General features: G+C 36.7%; 1 protein-coding gene across 9 annotated transcripts in view; it reads right to left on the bottom strand.

Annotated features, from left to right (window-relative positions):
- The window catches only part of LRRC49 (leucine rich repeat containing 49), a 148,257-nt gene that overhangs the window by 49,905 nt on the left and 72,977 nt on the right, over nucleotides 1-25,375 (bottom strand). For 6 of the 9 annotated variants that reach the window (XM_048221969.2, XM_048221978.2, XM_026478429.4 and 3 more), the window contains 2 exons: nucleotides 13,092-13,239; nucleotides 1,825-1,908 (listed from right to left, as the gene is read on the bottom strand). In XM_048221969.2, the coding sequence (XP_048077926.1) occupies nucleotides 1,825-1,908; nucleotides 13,092-13,239 (232 nt within the window). Of the gene's footprint in view, nucleotides 1-1,824; nucleotides 1,909-3,505; nucleotides 3,561-13,091; nucleotides 13,240-25,375 lie in introns of those variants that run through there. The other 3 variants (XM_048221971.2, XM_048221980.2, XM_026478431.3) reach the window with 2 other exon arrangements.

Raw genomic sequence — 25,375 nt, 5'->3', positions numbered from 1 at the left:
GCTGCAAATCTGTGTAAAACTTTGGACTCCTCAAAAACTTAACTACTGATAGCCTACCGTTGACTGAAAGCTTTACCAGTAATATAAACAGTTGATTAACACATACTTAGTATATTAGGTGCGTCATATACTGTATTCATATAAAGTAAGCTAGAGAAAATAAAATGTTATTAAGAAAATCATAAGGAAAATACATTTACAGTACTGTACCGTATTTATTGAAAGAAAAATCTGTGTAACAAGTGGAGCTGCATAGTTCAAACTCATATCGTTCAACGATCAACTCTACTACTTTTTCCAAATGAGCCATTCAGAAAGTTTACCAATAGTATTATTTGGCAATGGTAAATCTTGCTCATAACTACACATTTTAAAAATTTTGCCTACAACTATATTTCCTATAAACCAAAGTGTGTTTTTGACCAACGCTTAGAAATATTCCAGTAGAAAAAAAGACTAAAACTCTATTATCTAAATCAATAAAAAGATAGAGATATCAAGAGGGGGCATAGTACATCTAATTAATGGGATAAGGGAAAACAGATAAAGTTGGGGAGGAGTCAGGAGGTTAGAAATAATAGCAAATGAGAAAATTGTAGCATAACAGGTCAAGGTCAAGAGTTCTAAATACTTTTGAAGTAGTAGTCTTGAGCTGAGAGGGCTCGGGACCCAGTTGTTTTTCTGTTTTGTTAATTTAGAATTAGTTTTCATAGAATAAAACAGACAGATTCAAGTAGTCTTTGACCAGTTTTGAGGAAGGCATATGCGTCTGTAACCCATACCCCTATCAAGATCTACATTTCCGGGGTGCCTGGGTGGCGCAGTCGTTAAGCCTCTGCCTTTGGCCCAGGGCGTGATCCCAGCGTTCTGGGATCGAGCCCCACATCAGGCTCCTCTGCTAGGAGCCTGCTTCTTCCTCTCCCACTCCCCCTGCTTGTGCTCCCTCTCTCGCTGGCTGTCTCTGTCAAATAAATAAATAAAATTTAAAAAAAAAAAAAATCTACATTTCCATTGCCCCAACAAGTGTCCTTGTTTCCAAAGTTTATCTTGTACAGCTTCATATCCCTACTAGTCATCTTTTGAATTCTAAATGGCATTTTCACTTTAAAAAGAAAAGCACCTACATAAGACAAGAATGAGTACTGATAATCAGCATGATATCCTTGGTTTTAGAACACAGTAGGAGCATAATACAAGCTATAAACTTTAAGCTGTCTTTATTTACTATAGTTGTGATGAGAAAAAATATTTTATCTAAGGAAAATAATAACGATATGCTAAATCATTTAAAACTAGTTTAAAACAAATTTTAATTCCTAAATCCTCAAAATCTTTACCACCTCTATTTAAGAGAAGCTAATAGAGAAAGCTTTTCAATTTAAAAAGCAATTTTAAAAAAGAAACCCATGTATCAGAGCTCATTAAAATATCTCAGTAAAGATGATAGTCGATTACGGTGATTTCTAAAATGAAGAGCACATGGCACAAGGATACACAAGGTGAGGCACTGGTGTGGAAGAAAAACCGTAACTTGTGTTCTATTTTTTATCCCTTCCTTTTAAAATCTGTAGCTTTTGCATGTGTTTTATAACGTACATTATGTAGCATTTCACAAGTACAGGCTTATTTATAGGTAACTTATAAAAGTTATAAGGGTATTTATTTATAAAAAAATTCTACCAATAGGAATGAAAACTTTACAAAGTTGGGAAACTGCTTTTCCAGCTGACTAGCTAGCTAGTTTCAGTGCGCGCGCTCGCGTGCGTGCACACACGGACACGCACGCACGCACACACGTACGCATGCAGGCATTAGGGAAAGTACCTTAAGCAAGGACTGTTTATGACTTTCCCGCTTCTTCTCTTCCTCCTTTTTGGCTACAACAGATGCCATACGCCTTTCTTCTTCCTAAAGGCAAAAAAAGTTTACAAGTATTAGTAAGGGTTTAACCTCTTCTATGCGATTTCTTTGGTTCTACAAGTGTGGTTTCCTTTGTGAGAAGCATACTACTTGCTAACCGAAAATATGCCCCTCATAGAAAGTTAGCCATTTCCTCTTTATTCTTTTCCCTTCCCAATTCTAAAGAACTGTGTGTTCTTAACTCTACTGCCAACTCTAGTTGTGAGATGTACCTTGCTAATACAAGAAAGAAAACAGAAGGAAAAGAGCAAGAAGCAAGGGGGGAGAAGGTTTACATAGTTTTTCTTTGTATGCCATGTACTACAGTTCCACATAAAAAGACTTAAAACTTTCTACTATGATGATAAAAACTAAAGGATTATACCTCTCACAACCTTTATTTGACCTAGGATGTAAATCACAGCTTTTTAAATACTAAAACAAGTATGAAAGCCTTTTGAAGCTCTCCACTAATATTAATAAATTATTCTTTATTATTACTTTTACTTTGTTTTTAAGTTGATTTGGCCAGTCTAATTTCTTAAATTCTAAAACCTATAAAACAACATTAAAGTTTAGAAAAAATTTTAAAAATCAGCCATAATTCCAACACGCTAACTCACGTCTTATCATTTCTGTATCATCTTACAGTATTCACTATAAACACATTTTTTCAAGTTGCAATCTGTATACAGTGTGGATCATGTTTTTTTCCCCTAAAGATTGTCAAATTTTAGTAAAGTCAATTATAAACATGTAATTTAAAATTTTAATATCAAAAGATTTGTAGGTATTCAAAATGATGTCACAATTTGAGAAAAACAATTTCTTCCTAAAAGGTGAGCTTGAAAATATCTTCAGAGATAGGAAACCATAAAAAGTAATTTAGCACATTTGAAGGAGAACTCTTACAGAAAACGAAAAATTATACAAACTGAAATGAAAAATCCAATGGAGGGGAGCTGAAGACCATATTGTACACAGCCGAAGCAAGACTCTGGCAACTGAAGAACAGGTCAGAAGAAACCTTCCCATATGCTTTCATAGCACCCTGTACTCCCCACTATAGCACTTAACCTGTTTCAGTTTAATCTCTGCTACTCTCTCTCCCCTCTCCTACCCCAATAGCTCCTTGAAGCTGACCATGTCAGCTCCTGGCACATCGTAGATAGTCAATAAATGTATATTTGAAGAACTGATTATTAAATATACATCTTCATATATCTGTTCAACAATTTCCTAAAACTGGAACCACTAAATCAAACGGAAGACATATTTCTAGGACTTTTTATATGTTTACAAATTGCTCTCCATAAGTGTGGTACTGATTTCCTCCCTACCAGAAGTCAGCATTTGCTTTAAAACATATTAGATAGTACATAATAGATAGAACATAACAGCTGTTCACCAAATATTCCTGTGTCTTCCCACATCCAGGCCATATTGTAAGATAGCAATTCTTGCCCCTTATCAGTTAGGTGCTGTCATGTGACTTTCTTTGACCAATGTTAGATGAACAAAAGCGACATGTGTTTATTTCTGGAGGGAGTTTATTCAGGAAGCAGCTTTCAAAGACAATGTATGGGATAGTTGTTCTCTCTCTCACCTCTTCTATAGAATCTGCAAAGCTCCACATGATGGGTACTTTCAAGGCCTTGGTTCTGGAATGAAGACAACACACAGCAAAGTTTCCAGACCACATACATACATACATACATACATACTGCAAGCAGGCAGTATGAATGAAATAAACTTTGTTTCTTTAATCCACTGAGGTCAGAGAAGTTGTTTCTACAGCATAATCCAGGCTATCCTGACCAGTATATATATCATGTTAGAATTAAAGGTCAAAGAGGCCATGAAAATGTATTCTAGGGGGTGAGCCATTATAAATGCTTCTGAAAACAAAGAAAAGTCCTAGACTAAAGAAGGACACAACAAATGCACAAAGAGGAGCGCCTGGGTGGCTCAGATGGTTGAGCATCTGCCTTCAGCTCAGGTCATGATCTCTAGGTCCTGGGATTGAGCCCCATGCCGGGCCCCAGCTCAATGGAGAGTCTGCTTCTCCCTCTCCCCCTGTTTATGCTCTCTCTGTCTCAAATGAATAAACAAAAACTCTTTTTAAAAAATGCACAAGGAGAAATTACCAGGAAGTTAGAAAGAAAACTAGAAATGCATCCACTGGAAGACTCTAATTTTAGAAACGAGGTAATGAATACTCTGAGAAGGTTAATAATTTATACAAGGTCACACAGCTAGTGACAAAGCCAGGATCAGGACCAGAAGCCATAGCTTGTGAGAAATGGAATTTGTATTTTTTATAATAAGAACATGTTTAAATGAATTTTACTGATTTTAGAAAGATATAAAAGGTAAGGTTAAAATTCAATAGTAATCTGCTATATGATTTAATTGTTTTAAAGGGAATGGAAACTGAATGTGACTAGTGGTGAATTTAAAATCTTTTACGATATGGAAAATAGTTATTCTTGGTGTTCGAAGGCTAGGTAGAGCTTCTGAGGCGAACTCCACAAAACATTCAGAAGCTTGATTTCTAGCTTCACAACGTAGCTGGACTGACAACTATATTAAACTCTTTTGTTCAGTAAGTACTGATTTGGTACCTATTAAGTATAACCTATTTCAGAACAAACTTTTTAAAAGAGCAAAATATATTGATGTTCAATTGTTGACTCATCTATAAAATGTGAACTAGAAACAGATTGGTTATTCAAAGAGCCAATTTCAAACAGTACTGGAAACTGTATGGATCACGTCCTACACATACTTAAGAGATGATTTCATCAGATTTTCAAAAAGAATTTGAGCTTCTATTAAAGGCAGTAGGACTTTAAAAGGAAGGCTAAACCTAAGAAAACTGGATACACGCCAAATCAACTCAAATATTGAGTGTTTTAAGGAATTTATACATCCAATGACTATATTCAGCCCAAATAATTACAGAGTAACTAAACTTGGAAACAAAAATAAACCTCTAATTATGAACATAAGCTATAAATCTGTTGGTAAGAAGGAAAAAAACTGTAAACTTCTGGCATCTTCATGATAATAGCTCCATTTCTGGGATAAAAGCCATACCCTTTATATAGCAAAGCAAAAGGATCTATCTAGGACCAAAAAATCTTTTTTCCGTACTTCAGTCTGTTATAAAGATAAAATGTAGAAATGATTTCAAAGTAATTAATAAGCACAGTGATTTAATGGGTGTTTGATAACTTAGACTATACTCTGTTAGCAGACTATTAAGGCTCTAAAACAATGCATATTTTACGTGAGAAAAAGTTTTGCTCCAAATAAATAATAGTAGTACGCAGCAATTTAGTGTGTGGGATTGAAAAGAAAAGAAATGGCAATGTGGGTTTTTAACCCTATATTTTAGGACAGTTAGTTATAAAAGACATTGTTTTCCCTGACTACAACAAATATTCAAACAGACTAAAATCAGAGTTTTTGTCTAGAAGAGACAGTCCGTTATTTTTCATTCACACAATCTTTTTTTTTTTAATGGAGAAAACTGATCTTTCTAGGTCCTAGTTAATGTCAGAGCGAAGGATGGAAGCCACATCAGCTGACTTCTCTTGGCCTGGAGATATTAGCTGTTAAATATGAGATGGGGGGAAAAGCCAGAACAAGCTCGGTGATGCTGCCAGAACAACTTCAAAATTTACACTGGCTTACGACAAAAGTTTACTTCTTGATCACGCAAAGAACCCTGCAGCTGTCCTCCGTGTAGTGCCTACGTAATCCTGGGTGCTGTGGTCCGATGGCATCTCCAACTCAATACATGCTCCCACGATGGCCACCATACCGGAGAAAAGCAGTGAAAATCACACATTGGCTTTTAAACGCTCCTGCCTGAAAATTACATACATTACTTCTGCTCACATGTCATTGGCCAAAGCAAGATGCACAACTACACTTAAGTTCAAAGGGGAAGGGAAATACAGTCCTCCCACCTGAGAAAAACAGGAGAATCAAAATGTATCGGCGAGCATTAGTAACCGCTGCCGCAACAGAAAACTCACTTCTGTCCTAGGTAGACTGCTGCAGTTTTTGGAGGGAAATTGTAAACAAGGTCATATTAAGGCAACTAAATGTGCATCTGAAGGGAAAACTTGAGAAACTGTGAAACTGTGTCTGTTTCAGAATTCTGAGAATAGTGCCTGGGTTAGCAAAATACTGCCTTAGAAATTAAAACGAAAAACTTCTGCCTGTCCTAAAACTGTCTATACAATGTCTGCTCTCTTTCTATAATTGTCTCTACAATGTCTTGTCTTTTTTCATGGATAGTTGTGATATATTTGAAGACCAATATAATATCTTCCTATGTCTTCTCCTCTGTCAACGAATTGTGCCAGGTTCTCTGGAAATACTTCAGTTTGTTGTCACCTCTCTAAGATTAATAGTTCAGGTATAATCTGACCATTGAAGAAAAAAAATGGGGACTACTGTCTCTATTTTTCTGAATTCTCTATTTTGATAAATGATATTATTTTAAACCGTATAACTTCTAACGATCACCTCTCGCAATTAACTCAATCTGAACTTAATTTGCTAAGTCTCATCTCACATAAATCTGCATTTGTGCTGAGAATTGTTTGTTGTCATGGAGAAAAGTCCAGGCTTTTCAATGTATCTATTTTTATCTTGCTAAATTCTGCTTGTTTTTCTACACTAGAGGTCAGCAATTTTTTTCTCTAAAGGGCCAGAGAGTAAATGCTTTAGGCTCTGTGAGCCACAAAAGATCTCTATCACATGTTGTTTTTCTTTACTTTTTTAATACAATGCTTTAAATATATATAAACCATTCTCTTGTTCAAAAACAGTCTGCAGGATGGATTTGGTCCACAGGCTACCTGGCTGTAGATCATTGAGCTACTTTGGGATTCTGTTTTGATTAACCAGTATATCAGGATCTCCAAGTTCTCCAGTTCCTGTCAATCATATATTTTATCAGAATAACAGAAATATTCTCATTCAGTCATTAACAAAAATGTTGAATCAAAGGGGCCCAAGGATAAAGCCTCAAGGCATGCCAATATAGATTTTTCTAGAGGCTGGCTCGAATCACAAATTCACTTAACTATGTTGTCATACAACTTACTCAAAGCAGTATCATAAAAGACTTTGTCAAAAGCTTTGCTTAAATACCAAAACACTATCTCTAACACCCCTCTAAGGGGGCCTATTGACAATAGCTAACATAGAAAATTAATTGTGTCTGGCATGAGTTGTTTTTAGTGAACTAATGCTGCCTCCTAGTGACCAATTTCCTTAATACTCACAACTCATCTAACAATCTAATTTAGATTTCTTTCATACTCAGCATCAAGTTTACTGTCACAATTTGGGAAATTTATATTCTTTCCTTCTATGGTAAAAAGACAGATTAGTTCATCTTAACTTGCAGCTCCTCTATTATTCGACACTGCTTCTCTGATACAACTTTCAGAGGTCTAGCAATTTATCCACTACATTTATTCAGTGCTGTAGATCAGCGACGGGCAAACTCCAGTCCACAGGCCAAATCCAGTCTGCCACCTATTTTTGTAAATAAAGTTTTATTGGAACACAGCCATGCTCATTCATGTATGTAGTGTCTATGCTTTCTTTCACACTACAGTGAGTTTAGTAGTTCTCAACAGAGACTGTATAGCCTCCAAAGCCTAAAATATTTACCATCAGACCCTTTACAGATGAAGTTTGCCAGCCCCTGCTCTACATCAAACTTATCTACTCACTTAAGCTTCACTTTCTTCATCTTATTTTTATTTCACTCTTTACAGACTAAAAGCCATTCTTAACAGAGATAACAAAAGTAAAATGGGAACTGAGGCCATCAACTTACATACTCTCTTGGCCTCATATTATCTTCTGCCATTCCTCTGGATCGGCCACCCCCCCCCCCAAAACTCTCACTCTAACTAATCTCCCTGCTTCTCATCTCACCCATCCTATCCTCCCCAATTCATCCCCCTGGGCTGCTATCCGGAGAGACAATTTTTTTAATAGGCAAATGTAATTTAACCACCTTAAACCTCAAGGGCTTCCTATTATGTTCAAGACAAAAAGCTAAACTCTTCATTATGACATAAAATGCCCTTTGTGGCCTAGGCCTTGCCTGTCAGACACCCTTTGTCCTGCTACCCTCCTCCATGTATATTCAGGGCTCAGCCGTGTTGAACTGCTCTCGGTTACTATATTCCCTCACATCTCTCTGCATTTTGCATGCCTTCATTCTCCCTGGAACACTCTCCACAGATATATCCTCCTTCTTTTTAACCATTCTTCAAGCCCAAGTCAAGTATTTTCTCCTTTGGAACTTCTATTTCTCCGGTAGACATAGGGTGTCTTTACCCTTCAATGTCACTGCGCTATGCGTGTGTGCGTGTGCACATGTGTGTGAATGTGTGTACGTACATATACATATCTATCAGCTGATCTTCTCTAGCTTGGCATTTTGCATTATAACCTGTCTGCACTAGACAGTGAGTAACTTGAGGGCATGAATTAGATTCTGATCTTATCATCTCTAGTGTCCAATACAGATCGTAGTACAGGAACTTTTCAGTTCAATGTGCCTAAGAATGCTCAGGAATTTTTTCATGGTGCTTCTAAGTGAAACACATTTCTAGCTCTGTTTACTCAGTAGTTAGTAAACAACTTATTAAGTGCTCGTGTTCTAGCAACTTAGGATCCATTTGAAAAAAATAATGATACACATAAATTGAAAGAAAAAAATATACCATTCTTCAAGAACCACAACTGCTTACCAATGAAATCTGTATATCTGGAGGGCATTATACAACTTCTCAAATGTTGTATTTAGACTGGACCCTGGCATCCTCATTTCCTGTTCCATACTGATTTGGGCATTGTATTTGGTTTTAGCAAAACCACCACTGAAAGCTCAGCTTTGCAAAGAATTGATGCCATGGAAGTAAACAGAGTGTGATCTCATGCTGAAATGGTAAATGACCTTGAGCTAGTAGTCTTCTCAGTGTCTCAAAGGTCTCAAATATCACTGCATTTCCCTTGAAAATTATAAATATTCCACAGTGCCCGAGTTCACTGCGTCCTCAGCACACAGCTCTAGTGCACAGAGATTCATTAACTATTTGTATAATCCATGTTTATACAAATACAAAGAATGTTTATATAGTAAATTACATAAAAATTGAGATACCATTTTTAAAGAGACAAAAATTGGTATAGAACTGGTGTCAGCAAACTTTTTAGCCAGATGGTACATATTTTAGACTTATAGGCCATATAGTTTCTTTTAGCAACTATGGAATTCTGCCACTGTAGCGCCAAAGCATATGGAGATAACGTATTAACGAAGGGACGCAACTGTGTTCCAATAAATTTTGTTTACAAAAACACATGGCCAGAACATGTGCCATTGTTTGCCAATGCTGTTAACAGAAAGTTTTTTAAAAGGTATACTGTTTTAGGGCGTCTGGGTGGCTCAGTAGGTTAAGCATCCAACTCTTGATTTCGGCTCAGGTCACGACCTCGCCCCATGTCAGGCTCCATGCTCACCACAGAGTCTCCTTGTCTCTCTCCCTCCCCTCTCTTGCATGCGTACTCTCTCTCTCTCAAATAAATAAATAAAATCTTTAAAAAAAAAAGTTACTGAGAAAAAAGGTATGCTGTTTCTACACTAAAGTTACTAAAAAGTCATAAATAAAAGGTAAGACTAAATACTATGAGTCCATACTGATATGAATAAATGAATAAACTGAAATTGTTATGAGGAATGGGATTACAAAGGGAAAGAAAAACTTCCTATGGAGAAGGCCGGCAGACACCATCTTCATTGAAGTGGTCAACATCAATAAAGGGATAAACAGAAATTATATACCACTTGATAGGATGCAAGGAGAAAAATCACAATCATTTCTGTGATATTTATGCAAAAATCTATAAAAATGGATCGTGAGGAAACATCAAAAAGCCTGAATTGAGGGTCATTCTACAAACTGACCTGTAATCTTCATAAATGTTAAAAGTCATGAAAGTCAAGGAAAGACTGAGAAACTGTTCCTGAAAAATAGTGATGAGGGAGACCTGACAATCAAATGCACCATATGTAATATATAATTCCAAACTGGATCATTTCACTACACAGAAATTATTGACATAATTGGTAAAATTTGAGAGTGGTGTGAGAATTAGACACTAGTAGTTATTCATTTTTTACTTCCGAATTTCTTTGGTTATATTGTGTTTATATAGGAGAATGTCTTTGCTTGCAGAAACACATACTCAAGTGTTCAGGATTTTTGGGTAATCTAATCAACAACTGACTCTCAAATAGTTCAAGAAAAAAGTTTTTGCTACTGTACTTACAACTTTTCTGTAACTTTGAAATTGTTTCCATTAATTCTAGAAAATGGAAACTAACCTATAATGACAAAAAGTGTATCAGTGGTTGCTTGGGCATGGAGGTTGGGTGGGGAGGGGTGGAAAGGAGGGATAACAAAGGAGCATGAGGAAACTCTTTTTGGTGGTGGATTATGAAAAAGCGTCACCGTGGTGATGTTTCACAGGTGATATACATGTTGAAATTTATCAACTTGTACAGTTAGCATGTGCAATTAATTTTATGCCCATCATACCTCAAGTAAAGCTTTTAGTAAGACATTATTTTTTTTTAATTTCTCAAATTAAACTGTGAAGGAGAAGATGTACAAGGATTGCTTCTCTGTGTTTAGCAGAACAGCAGGCCCTGCTCCCATCCCAGGTGATTTTTCCTCATTTCTTCACCGGCAAACACAACTCATGGAATGTACAAAGACAATGATTATATATAGCATCATTCTCCCTTATTTCGGGCATGAAAGTAGATAAATTTCACTCAATTAAGACTTTAATGAACATTACTACATTCTCAGCACTGTATGAGATAGGGAAGGAAAGGAAATAAACATGTATAGGACATCTGTATATATCAGGCAAGGAAGAAGAATGGCTTCTGCCCTTAAGGATTGTATACATCAGTTGGGTAGGCAAGACTGACATATAAGTTCACTATGAGAAACGTAATATATAATTAAGTACTAATTTATATAAATGAGTTAGCTTCACTTCTTACCCCACCCATCTCAACCTCACCACGAAGAGTAATTATTAAGTACCAAAAATGCTCAATTAAGAAACACATGGAGGGGTGCCTGGGTGGCTCAGTTGGTTAAGTGCCTGCCTTTGGCTCAGGTTATGATCCCAGGGTCCTGGGATCGAGTCCCGCATAGGGCTCCCTGCTCAGTGGGGAGTCATCTTCTCCCTCTGCCTGCTGTTACCCCTGCTTGTGCTCTCTCTCTCTCTCTTTCTGACAAATAAATAAAAGCTTTAGGGGAAAAAAAAAAGAAACATGTGGAGATAAGGGTGAAAGTATGAAAAACAGTGTTTGCAGGATAGATCTGAACAAACTGAGGACAAAGAACTGAATCTCCATGCTGGAACAAAGAGGCAGAGCCCCCAGAAGATCCCTGGCATTAACAAACTCATCCACACTTGTAGCTATCTGCTGGTCACCTGAGATGTCCGTGATAAGGCTGAGCCAGAAATGTAAATTGCACAGGTTGTGAAAATGGCTACAGGCAATGAGTCACTTCGCAACTGAATAAACCTAGCTGACCACTCAGAATCCACAGAGTCTAGAAGTTAGAAAACAAGTGGAAGCTTAAGATATTTTTCGAGCTCTGAGATTATCAAACTGAGATCATTAATAGGCGGTATCTGAGATAGTAAAATATTCAAATAAATCTGGGATATGCACTGAAACAAATTAAGGCAAATGTCTTTATTACAGAACTTCTTGAAGCCTGTAAAATGCAAACGTGCAGTGTGCACCCAGAAGGTGTGGAGACAGCATTTCACTTAGATCAGGGGTCATATTAAAACCCCGAAGAACAGAAAATATCTAACATGCAGACCGAATGAATAAAAAGAGCTATTTGAGAGGTATGGCGCCAATAACAAGCCCAACAGCTCCACGTGATGCTTCCTATGAGCCTCATGCTGTTCTAAGGTTTAGTGTTTTATTTTATCTTAACAACAACCCTACGACATAATTATGACCCCCTTGCCCCCCATTTTACTTTGAGGAAAATGAGATACAGAAAGGTTAAGTAAATGGCCAGGGGCGCCTGGGTAGCGCAGTCCTTAAGCATCTGCCTTCGGCTCGGGGCGTGATCCCGGCGTTCTGGGATCGAGCCCCACATCAGGCTCCTGGGCTGGGAGCCTGCTTCTTCCTCTCCCACTCCCCCTGCTGTGTTCCCTCTCTCGCTGGCTGTCTCTCTGTCAAATAAATAAATAAAATCTTAAAAAAAAAAAAAAAAAAAGCAAATGGCCAAAGGTCATTTGGCCAGAAAATGGTCAAGCCCGGACTGATGTCAAGCAGTCTGGCTTTGGCACCCTTGTTCTGTAACATTACATTACGTAACTTAATGAATGCCATTCTTACTCATCCATCCCACAAGAAATTTTCAGTTGGGTATTAGCCAGAATGAAAAACAATCGTGATGATTCATTTAAACAATCATGATGGCTAATTAATTTAAATTAATTTTTTTAAAAAACCTGTTAAAAAGGAAACCACAGGCCCAAAACGGCACCACTTAGGTCAAGGCCACAAGCCAATAAACCAAGACTTACTACCTCACCTAACTGTAGTTTAGACGTCTATGCCCAGAAATGTAATCTGTAACCAGTCAACCTGGGAATTTCCTGGTCAGGACTAGGAAATTTACTGATAGGCCCCTTCCCTTCCCTTCCGGAGGGTGACCTTGCCTAAAACAATGGATCCTTTGCTAATAATTACCCTTTCTCCACTTCCTCTCTACCTTTAAGAACCTTTCCTTTTCTGTAGTCATTGCGAGCACCCCTCCACTTGCTACACGGGATGCTGCCGAATTCATGAACTGACTAATAAAGCCAATTTGATCTTTTTAATTTACTCAGCTGGATTTTTTGTTACTTAACAGCCCTATTCAGTGAAATTGGGAATAAGGGACAGGTGGTAAAAAATGTGTAATTATAATTGTCAATTATATAGTTATGATAGTTTATTAAAACTAAGAAGCATTTCAAGCAAAGAATAGGCCCCCCAGTCTCCTAATCCACAGTAAGGAAGACAATATGGTAAGCACTTCAAGAGTTCTCACCGTGACTCTCTTCATATCTAGCTGGCGCAGCTGCGTCATATTCTGAAGGACAGTGTGTTTGTACCATGACTCTTGAGCTATTGGATTGCCATCAAAGGTGATGTCTGAGAGAGAAGAAGAGTCAGCAAGGCAGCAAACACTTTCAAAACTGCAGGAGAGACAGAAACCACTGGATTATTGTGAGACCTTCCAACAGTACTTTCATTTATTGAATATACACTCTTATTTTAGAATAGTTTTAGATTTACAGAACAATTAAGATAGTATAGAGTTCCCACATATTCTGCACTCAGTTTTCCCTATTAACATCTTGTAGTAGTATTGTACATTTTTTACAATTGATTTACAATTATTTACAAATCATTTAGAATCCATTCATTCATTCCTTACTTTCTGGCACTGTAAGATTCTCTAGACTCATATATTTCCTACCCCACTCCTAGAATCAGACATTTCTCCAAGGAGTCATGATTCCTTTTATTGGAGAATGGTATTAGAACCAAAGATCTGGTGGCTAAGTACACTTTTCGTCCCTGGGGTGTCATTTTTTTCATGCCCTCTCCTGACAGAGCAAGGAAATGTGTGTGTGTACACTAACCTGTGTATATATATATTATCTATGATATGTAACCATCTATGTCTATATTAGGCTAAACATTAGTTCACACTGATGTTTCCCAACTCTAATCTATTATCAAAAGGATCATTGTAGCCTCTTTCCCTTGCTTATCTGTAAATTCCTACTCCAACAAAGAGAAACGTGACTCTCACCAGCTCTCATCCATTTACTTAATTGTTCAAGTCCAGAATATATGCGTAGTGGTATCAGAATTTTCAACCTGAATCCCCATGGGAAACAACTATTAAATACAACCACTATGTGTAATTCCTTTAGCATTTAGTCTTACACATTCATTCCAATGTTACTTAGGTCAGCACCTCCCCTCCTGCTATCCCTTCAGCATAGTTGTTTCATACAGTTGAAATATACCTAGCTTCTTTTGTCATAGTCTATACTCATTTCTTCCTGGGATCCTCTAACCTCCTAAATATTTTAATTTGTATACATTAAGGTTCTCCCTGTGCTGTAAAGTTCTGTGGGTTTTGACAAATGCAGAAGTATCATACAGAATGGCTCCATGACCCTAAACAATCCTATTCAACCCTCCTCCTCTCTTCTTCAATCTCTGGCAACCACTTATCTTTTTACTGTCTTTATAGTTTTGCCTTTTCCAGAATGTCATATAGCTGGAATCATACAGAATATAGCCTTTTCACACTGACTTCGGTCACTTAGCAATATGCATTTAAGGTTCTTCCATGTCTTTTTGTGTCTTCAGAGCACACACGCTCTCTCTCATCACTAAGTAATATTCCATTGTATGTATGTACCACAGTCTGTTTACCCATTCAGCTACTGAAGACATCTTGGTTGCTTCCACATTTTAGTGATTATGAATAATGCTGCCATAAATATTTATCTGCAGGTTTTTGTGTGAACATAAGTTTTCAACTCAATTGGGTAAATACTTAAGATTGCAATTGCTGGATCATATTGTAAGAGTAAGTTTAGCTTTGTGAGAAATAGCCAAACTGTCTTCCAACGTGGCTGTTACATCTTGCATTCCTGCCAGTTCCACATTCTCACGAGCATTTGGTATTTGTCAGGTTTTTTTTTTTTTATATATAAGTCATTCCAATAGGTGTGTAGTGGTGTCCCATTGTTTTAATGTGCAATTCCCTAATGTCAAAGGACGTTGAACATTTTTTCAATATGCATATTTGCCACCTGTATATCTTCTTTGCATTTTCAGCTCTTGTGCCCATTTTTTCATTGAGTTGTTTCCTTATTTTTGAGTTTTAAGAATTTTGGGGGGGGGGATGGTTAAGTTTTTATTTTCATTCCAGTTAGTTAACATACAGTGCTATATTAGTTCCAGGTGTACAATATAGTGATTCAATACTTTCATACATCACCTTGTTCTCATCATGACAAGGACACTCCTTAACCCTCTTTACAGCCCATCCCCTCTGGAAAACATCAGATTGTTCTCCATAATTAAAAGTCTATTTTTGGTTTGCCTCTCTCTTTTTTCCCTTTACTCACTTGTTTTGTTTCTTAAATTCCACATTAAGACTGAAATCATATGGTATTTGTCTTTCTCTGACTTATTTTATTTAGCATAATACTCTCTACCGCCATCCATGTCATTGCAAATGGCAAGATTTCCTTCTTTTTTATGGCTAATATTCCATTTTATATGTGTGTGTGTGTGTGTGTGTGTGTGTGTGTGTGTGTGTGTGTATCCCACATCTTTCTTATCCACTCACCAATCAATGGACACTTGGGTTGCTCCATATCTTGGTTATTGTAAATAATGCTGCTATAAATATAGGGGTGCATGTATGCCTTTGAATTATTGTTTTTGTATCCCTTGGGTAAATACGTAGTAGTGCAATTGCTGAATCATAAGGTAGTTCTATTTTTAACTTTTTGAGGAATCTTCATACTGTTTTCCCTAGTGGCTGCACCAATTTACGTTTCCACCAACAGTGTACAAGGGTTCTTTTTCTCCACCCTGCCAACACCTGTTGTTTTTGTATTGTTGAATTTTTGTATATCATGGATATGTATAAAAATATACCTGTATACATATAATTTAACAGATATAATATTTGTGAATATTTCTCCTATGCTGTGACTTGTCTTTTCACACTTTCTTAATAGTGCCTTTCACTCGGCAGAAATTCTTGATTTTAATGATGCCCAGCTAATAAATTTTTTCTTTCATGTATCATGGTCTTGGTGTTATTAAAAATTCATCACCAGGGGCACCTGAGTGACTCAGTTGTTAAGCGTCTGCCTTCAGCTCAGGGCGTGATGTCAGGGTCCTGGGATTGAGCCTCGCATCGGGCTCCTCCGCTGGGAGCCTGCTTCTTCCTCTCCCACTCCCCCTGCTTCTGTTCCCTCTCTCACTGGCTGTCTTTCCCTCTGTCAAATAAATAAATAAAATCTTTAAAAAAATATTCATCACCAAACCCAAGAAGATTTTCTCCTAAATTTTCTTCTAAAAGTTCTATAGCTCTGTGTCTTATATTTAATCTACAAACCATTTTGAGTAAATTTTGTAAAAGGTATAAGGTCTATGTCTAGATTCTTTTCTTAATGTGAATATCCAATATTTCCAGTATCATCTTGAAAAGACTACCCTTTCTCTATTGAATTGTCTTTGCTCCTTTGTCATAGATTGCTTGACTCTATTTGTGTGAATCTATTTCTAGGCTCTCTATTATTTTCCACTGATATATATGTCTACTCTTTCACCAATACCACACTGTCTTGATTATTGTACCTTAATAATTAAGTCTTGAAATAGGTTAGTGTGAGTCCTCCAATTGTGTTCTTCAGTATTGTGTTGCTATTCTAGGTCTTAGCTCTCACATACAAACCTTAGAATCCATTCACTGATACCAACTTGCTGGGATTTTGATTGGGACTTTATAAAAATTGAGGTATAATTGATATACTCTATTAATTTCAGGTATATAACATAATAATTCAAATGTGTATAGATTGTGAAATATGTCTAGTATAACATCCAGTTACAGATTTTTTACAGAATTTTTTTTCTTGTGGTAAGAACTTTTAAGATCTACTCTCTTAGCAGCTTTCCAATATGCAACCCAAGTATTATTAATAATAGTCGATATACTGTACATTATATTCCCATGACTAATTTATTTTATAACTGAAAGTCTGTACGTTTTGACTTCATCCATTTCATTCCCTGCCAGCCCTCTGCCTCTGGCAACCACCAATCTGTATCTATTACTTTGTTTTGCTTTTTTTGTTGTTGGTTTTTGTTTTTGTCTTTAGATTCCACATATAAGCAAAATTATCTGGTATTTGTTTTTCTCTGTCTGACTTATTTCACTTAGCATAATGCCGCGAAGTTCATTCATATAGTCGCAATTGGCAAGATTTCATTCTTTTTTTATGGCTGAATAATAAATGCCCATTATCTATCTATCTTTCTATCTCTCTATCCATCTATCTAGCCATCCACCCTACATTTTCTTTATCCATTCATCTGTCCATTGACACTTTTTTTTTTTTTAAGAGGGAGAAAGCGCACAAGTGGTGGTGAGGGGCAGAGGGAGGAGAGAAAGGATCTTAAGCAGTGTACAGTGTACACTCCAGTGTGGAGATCGATACAGGGCTTGATTTTACAACCCTAAGATCATGACCTGAGCCGAAATCAAGAGTCAGACGTTTAACCAACTGAGCCACCCAAGCGCCCCTGTCCATGCACACTTAGACTGCTTCCAGATCTTAGCTACTATAAATAACGCTGCAATGAAGATGCAGATATCTTTCCAAGTTAGTGCTTTCATTTTCTTTGGATAAATACCCAGAAATGGAATTACTCAATCATACGGTAGTTCTATTTTTAATTTTTTGAGGACTTTCAATTTTTAAAAGGACTACTCAACTTTCTAAATAATATCCCAGAGCAGGTTAGTAAAAATCATTTATATTAGAATCATCCTCATTCAATGACTGTTCAAATAACTAATGTAAACATTTAGACCTAAAAATACTTCCTTTACTCAGGCAATATATTGAATGTCTCTTCTTCCCGTGTTAAAAAAAGCTAGAGGGTATAGAATATTTACGGTACAGAAAATAAATAATATGTTGACAAGTAAGGTCAAGGCAAGGTCTATAGCAAGAATAAAGTTCATTATTTTTTTATTGTCACATTTAAATATTTCTTCTATGTTTTCCTCCCACTCAAGGTAAAAAGATCCTCTCTTATCAATTATTTTACTGTAGAGATTATTTTTACCATCTAATAGGTAAATCTCACAATTCATGCGCTCATTATGGTTTTTGAAACGTGTTTATTAGATAATTATGGGAAGACATTTTCCCCCAGTTTTACTGAGAAATAATTGACATACATCATTATATAAGTCTAAGACATACAGTATAATGCTTAGATTTATATATATTGTGAAATGATGATCATAATAGGGTCAGCTAACATCCATTTTCTCATACAGATGCAATACAAAGAAAAGAAAGAACAAAAGAGTGAAGAAAAAATTTCCTCCTAATGATGAGAACTCATAGCATTTACTTTTTTTTTTTTTTTCTTAAGTAGGCCCCATGCCCAGCATGGAGCCCGATGTGGGGTTTGAACTCACAATCCTGAGATCCAGACCTGAGCTGAGATCGAGAGCCGGCGCTTAACCAACTGAGCTATTCCGGTACCCCCACAGCATTTACTTTCTTAACAACTTTCCTATATATCATACAGCAGTGTTAGCTGTGATCATCGTATAGTACTTTACACCCCTAGTACTGATTTATCTTTTTTTTTTAAGATTTATTTATTCATTTTAGAGAGAGACAGAGAGAGGATGAGAGAATCCATGAGTGGGGGGAGGGGCAGAGAGAGAGAATCTTCAAGCGACTCCGTGCTGAGTGTGGAGCCTAACACGGGGCTTAGTCCCAGGACTCATGAGATCATGACCCAATAAACAGAACCAAGAGTCAGATGCTTAACTGACTGAGCCACTCAGGTGCCCCAGTACGATTTATCTTATAACTGGAAGTTTGGACCTTTTGACCATCTTCCTCCAATTCCCTCTTCCCCATCCTCCACCTCTGGTAACCACAAAGTCCGATCTCTTTTTCTGTGAGCTTGGTTTTTGTTTTTGCTTTTTGATTCCACATATAAGTGAGATCATACAGTATCTATCTTTTTCTGCCTGACTTATTTCACTTAGCATAATGCCTCAGGGTCCATCCACGGAATGGTATGAGTTCCTTACTTCTTATGGTTGAATAATATTCAGATATATATATTTATGTATATATTCATGGATGTATATAAACCATAACTTCTTTATCCATTCATCCATCAATGGACAATTGTTTCCATGGCTTGGTTACTGTAATAATGTTGCTGTGAACAGAACAGTGCAGATATCTTTTCAAGTTAAAGTTTTCATTTCCTCTGGGTATATTCCAAGAGGTGAAATTGCTGCATTTTATGTTAGCTGTGTTTTTAATTTTCTGAAGATCCTCCATACTGTTTTCCGTAGTGGTCATATGAATTTACAATCCCACCAACAGTGCACAGGGTTCCCTTTTCTCTACATCCATACCAGCATTTGTTATCTCTTGTCTTTCCGATGATGGTCATTCTAACAGGCATGAGGTGATAACTCTTTATGGTTTTAATTTGCATTTCCCTAATGACTAGTGATGTTGAGCATCTTTTCATGTATTTTTTGGCCTTTTGTATATCTTCTTTGAAGAAATATCAATTCAGGTCTTTTGCCCATTTTTAAATGGGGGTTATTTATTTTTTTGCTATTGAGTTATATGAGTTCTTTATATATTTGTGATATTAACCCCTTCTCAGATAAGTGGTTTACAAACATTCTTCCCATTGCATAGGTTGTCTTTTCCCTTTGTTGATGGTTTCTTTTGCTGTGTAGAAGCTTTTTAGTTCGATGCAGTACTTCTTATTTATTTTTTATTTTGTTGCTTATGCTTTATGTGACATATTTTAACGCAGGGCTTGAACTCACAATCCTGAGATCAAGAGTTGGACACTTAACCAACTGAGCCATTCAGGTGCTCCCTAGGCCCCCCAGATCCTACATTTAAGTCTTTAATCCATTTTGAGTTAATTTTTGTGAGTAGTGTAAGATAGGAGTTCCGTTTGATTCTTTTACATGTGAGTATCCAATTCTCCCAGCACCATTTATTGAAGAGGTTGTCTTTTCTCCATTGAGTAGTCTTTGCTCCCTTGTCAAATATAAGCTGACCTGTTATACTTAGGTTTATTTCTGAGCTCTTAATTCTATTCCATTGGTCTAATTGTCTGTTTTTATTCTAGTACCATACTGTTTTGATGACTATGGCTTTATAGTGTAGCTTAAAATCAGGAAACGTGATGCCTCCTGTTTTGTTATTCTTTCTCAGGATTTCTCTGGCTATTTCAGGGTCTTTTGTGCTTCTACATAAATTTTAGGACTGTTTTTTGACTTCTGTAAAAAATGTTACTGGAATACTGATAGGGAATGCATTGAATCTATATATGGCTTTTGGTAGTATTGACATTTGAACAGTATCAATTGGGAAGACATTTTTTAAAAGGCCATTGCATACAGGTGAAAATGAGAGTCCACTAACTGAAACTTAACAATTATTACAAGCATAAATAAACTTGAACAAACATTGTAATTTTTCCCACCTAGCATTAACAAAATTATTTTCCCCCATCAATATAAAATATCTCAGAATAGTTTCTGGTGTTTAAAGGATGTTTAAAAAATGCTTCTCTTCTTCCCTGACAGTTGTTTCCATAAAGCTAAAATCAAATAAAGATGCTTCCGACATTTCAAAACTGAAACACAAGGCAAATTCGTTTTTCTTCTACAGTGTTAAGTGAATGAAGTCATCATCTTCCATCCACAAATTTGCTTCTCTATGTATATTTCCTATATGATAAGTAATGTCACCACCAAGTCAGTTGCTGAGAAACAATCTCTTACTCAGAAATTGATGCCTGAGAATACAAACTGGGAAGAGTCATCAAGAGATTTTAAGCAAGGGAGGGGGGTTCTAATAGGATTAGAATAACTAGTAATTATTAGAATAATTACTAACATTATAGGAGGTAGAAAGGAAAGAAATGATTTAAGAGCAAAAAACTAATTAGAGATTGCAATAAGTAGAGGTAAAAAAGGAGAAAGGCTCTAACATATCAAAAACTAAGGTAGAAGCCATGAGAGTAAAGAGGAAAGGATAGGTTCCACGGAAACCAGGGTGTAGCATGTACAGAAACTAGTACCTCTTTGGATGTGAGGAAGAGAGGAATCTAGAATAACACCCAGGTTTCTCTCTTGGGTTAATGAGGACATGTACTTTGTCAAAATTCCTTGAAGTCTAAAATGGATGCTTTTTGAAATTACATGTAAACTATATATCAATCTATCAATTTTTAAATCAAAAAATACAAAAATTTAAACATACAAAAAATACATATTTGACAGGTCATCTTTTCATATATCAGGTCTCCTTTATTTGGAACAGTATGTTGTTGTTTTTTTTTTTAAAGATTTTATTTACTTATTTGTCAGAAAGAGAGAGAGAGAGCGAGCGAGTGTAAGCAGGCAGAGCAGCAGGCAGAGGGACGGGGAGAAGCAGGGCTCCCAGCTGAGCAGGGAGCCTGACATGGGGTTTGATCTCAAGACCCTGGGATCATGACCTGAGCCGAAGGCAGATGCTTAACCGACTGAGCCACCCCAGCACCCCTGGACAGTATGTTATAATGGTGACCCATGGTTATTAGGACATGTTTCAAAAAGGCTTTCATTAAGCTTTCCTCCAACTACCACAAGATGGGATACTAAGTTCAACCTTCAAGAAATTAAGTAATGTGAAAAGCAGAGGCAACAGAGCCAGTAGAGGCAAGCAAACCCTTCTATGCTGAAGAGCAATTTCCTTCAATGGCCCAGCATATTTAAACAGAATTAAACTGTAAAGTTCTTGAGGGCTAGAAATGTGCTGTGAACACTATCCCAAAACCTAACACAGTGCCTAGCATCTAGTAAGTGTGCGATAAAGTTTTGGTGAATGAATGAAAGAATATGAAGAATGGACATGACTTCAAAAGGCTTATCCTTGATATAAAAATTAATAAATAATTTTTCTTACATTAGTCTTAGAATTATTTAAAAGATATCATGTTATCAGGAATCATTATGATCTGATATCTGTCACTAATCAGGTAAGTGTACTGAAAAGTGGAAAAAATATGTCCAGAAGCATAGAGAAGTTGGAAAACTTCATTTTATTGTAGGTAAATCCTGATTTTATTGTTATTTACTTAGTCTTTTACGATTTTATTTATTTATTTGAGAGAGAAAGAGAGCACAAGCAGGGGGAGTGGCAGAGGGAGAGGGAGAAGCAGCCTCCCATGTCCCCACTGAGCAGGGAGCCCACCATGGGGTTTGATCTCAGGACCCCAAGATCATGACCTGAGCCAAAGGCAGATGCTTCATTGACTGAGCCACCCAGGCGCCCCTATTGTTATTTAATATTTATTTACAAGTCGGACTGCAGAGAGTCTAGGATTTATTTCTTTTTTTTAAAAAAGATTTATTTATTTATTTTAGAGAGAGGGAGTATAAGTTGGGGGGAGGGACAGAGGGAAAGGGAAAGAGAGAGAATCCTGAGCAGACTCTGAGCTGAGTGCAGAGCCTGACGTGTGACTCAATCCCACCACCGAGATCATGACCTGAGCTGAAACTAAGAGTCGGATGCTCAACTGACTGAGCCACCCAGGCGCCTATGAGTCAATGATTTATTTCTTACTGCAAGTATAATTTTAAACTAAAATGACTGTAGCGTTTCCTAGCCCAAATGCTCAAGTATTCCTTTGGGGGATGTAATTAGTCCAATGATTACCAAATGAGTGGTGTTAAACACAAAACTACACAGTATCTTCACTGGATTAAAATATAAAGCACATTAGTGAATACAGAAGAATATACTACGTCCAGTGAATGTAGTCATTATGAAGCTGTTCAGAGATCTAGGAGACCTGCTGATGCCCACCTGGTCTATGTCTATAATTCAAGCACAACCAAAGAAGCACCAGGAGTAGGAAAATCACTACCATCTTTAGCAGGTACTGTTCTGGCAACCCTTCCCAGGTCGGCTGCTAGCACTGATATTCAGACTAAAGTCTTTATGCTTAGAATAGTTTTATTCAAGTAAAAGTAAATCTATATTTGATCCAGAAGATTCCTCACAAAATTCCATTTCCATCTGCAAGGCATTTGACTAATAAACATGCCATACATTCCTAGAAATGCACTGACAAAGTACATATGATTTTAAAGACATTCTCTAACCAAATGAAAGAAGACTCGTTAAGTACAAATCCAGGCTAATGAAGGGTTACATTGTACCTAACCAAAGAAAATCAAAATCAGATTGTAAAATAAAAACAAAAACACCTGGAAATAGGACAGTTAAGTATAGTGAAATACTACTGGCTTCTAAGAACAGTCTCTTTCTTTTTAAGAATACTCAGTTGCTTGCCTCTTCTGAGTACCAAGAATGGAAAAGCTTGGGTCCAAAGGCTGACATTTAATTCATAAGTTGACTTTAATCTTTTTCCAGATTACTCATACATTTGTTCTTCCCCTAGTGGTCTCCTCCCAATGCCACATCTGCTTCCTATCTGCTAAAGAACCTACAGAGGAACAATGTGTCCCTACTGACCAAAATTCACATTTCAAAAGGAAAAGAACATATTTCAGTCCATTTTACACTTACTTAATAAAATACAGAGAAAATAAAATTCCCATATATGCATGTATACCACATATTTAAATAGCAATCCCCAAATATCAGTTAAATTTCTCCAATTACTTTAGAAAAAGGGTTTTACTCTTTCATACCATTTAAGTACCATATACTCTAAAATAATCTTAACAAAACCTCACTTATTTTATATTGATTAGTGAAAATTTTACTGGATAGTTACTATGTATCTAGCAGGCTGAAATAAAATGGAACAGTAGAATAAATCAAGTGTTCTCACAAGAACTAAAATATACACAACTGACAAATATAAAATACCTAGAAAAATCTGAACAATAACATAATTAAGGATTAAAGAATGAAGCACAGTTAAAGAAAAGAGCACATAATGAAGGTGTTTGTATGTCTGATAGAATGAAGTTTGTGGAGTGAGGCTTTTGCTAAAAACAACTAAAAATGCTACGTAAGATATATTTTAAAAATCTTCTCAAGTGCATCCACGACCTGCTAAACAAAATGAGAAATACACAGGGAAGAAGAAAGAAGAAAGAAGAAAGAAGAAAGAAGAAAGAAGAAGAAGAAGAAGAAGAAGAAGAAGAAGTAGTAAAGTTGGGAACCCTAAGAGGTAACCAGAATATTGAAACTAACCTTTTTGCTGTGAGGGCATTTACTGAACCCAATGAACTTGAACTTTGGTTCATACAATCTTCAAAGCTGGAGGATAGAAGACAAATCCCAGGGGCTACCCAAGTTGGAAAGCCTAACTGGAGACTTGTCCGTAAGTCTGAGACCCAAGGACTAAACTATCAATATAGAGTTAATTAGTTATAAACTTTCCTACCCACTACCCAAGATATATAGCCCATCTCAAAACCTGGGGCTAGGAAGGAGAGGAGAATTCTTCCTTGATTACTTGTAACCACAAACCGCAATTTGCAGCCTGAATCCACGCTGAATGGGTGGTCTAAAATATTTTAAGGGAACTGATATTTTGAAGATGTCTAAAGCTGGCTATGCCTATAGGCTTCTGATAGAAACAAATGAAACTCCTTCACGGGGGCACCTGGGTGGCTCAGTTGGTTAAGTGTCTGCCTTCAGCTCAGGTCATGATTCTGGAGTCCCAGGATCAAGCCCCGCATCGGGCTCTCTGCTCAGCAGGAAGTCGGCTTCTCCCTCTGCTTCTCCTCCTAGCTCCTGCTCTCTCTCTCAAATAAAGAAAGTAACTAATTAAATAAAAATCTAAAAAAAAAAAAAAAAGAAAGAAACTCCTTCATGGAGGAACCTACCTTCATAAAAGACCCCCAAAGAATTTCTAAAGATAAGGTACCAAAAATATATAGCTCATAGTTCAAAAGGAAATAAAACACTGATTGACAGGCAGCAGAAACAACAGGTGACATAGATTGGCTAAGACTTTTTCATATAATTGGATTATGAAACATAGGATATAAAACACTATATTTCAAGAAATAAAAACAGGTTGGGACAGCTGGGTGTCTCAGTGGGTTAAGCTTCTGCCTCTTGATTTCGACTCAGGCCATAATCTCAGGGTCGTGAGATTCAGTCCGGGGTGGGGCTCTGCATTCAGCACAGAGTCTGCTTGAGATTCTCTTCCTCCCTCTCCTTCTACCCCTCCCCCTGCTAGCACTCTTTCTCTCTCTCTCTCTAAATAATAAATAAAATCTTTTTAAAAAAAGAAAGAAAAACAGGTTTGAAAATAAGTAAACTCCAAGAAGATCTGAAAAGACATAGAACTTCTACTGACTAGAAAAATATTTTAAAAACTAAACTAAAAGAAGTCAAAGGCAGTCGATGGAAATAAAGGGAATCAAGCATTTACATGCCTTTCCCGCATAAAGTGTCCTTCAGGGTGATCAAAAAGTCAATCAAAGTTTTCTTTATAGAAGAAATACAGCTGAAAAAGATG

This window comes from Ursus arctos, unplaced genomic scaffold (assembly GCF_023065955.2).
Source record: "Ursus arctos isolate Adak ecotype North America unplaced genomic scaffold, UrsArc2.0 scaffold_28, whole genome shotgun sequence".
NCBI classification, from domain to species: domain Eukaryota; kingdom Metazoa; phylum Chordata; class Mammalia; order Carnivora; family Ursidae; genus Ursus; species Ursus arctos.
This window is presented reverse-complemented; position numbering and strand designations above follow the sequence as displayed.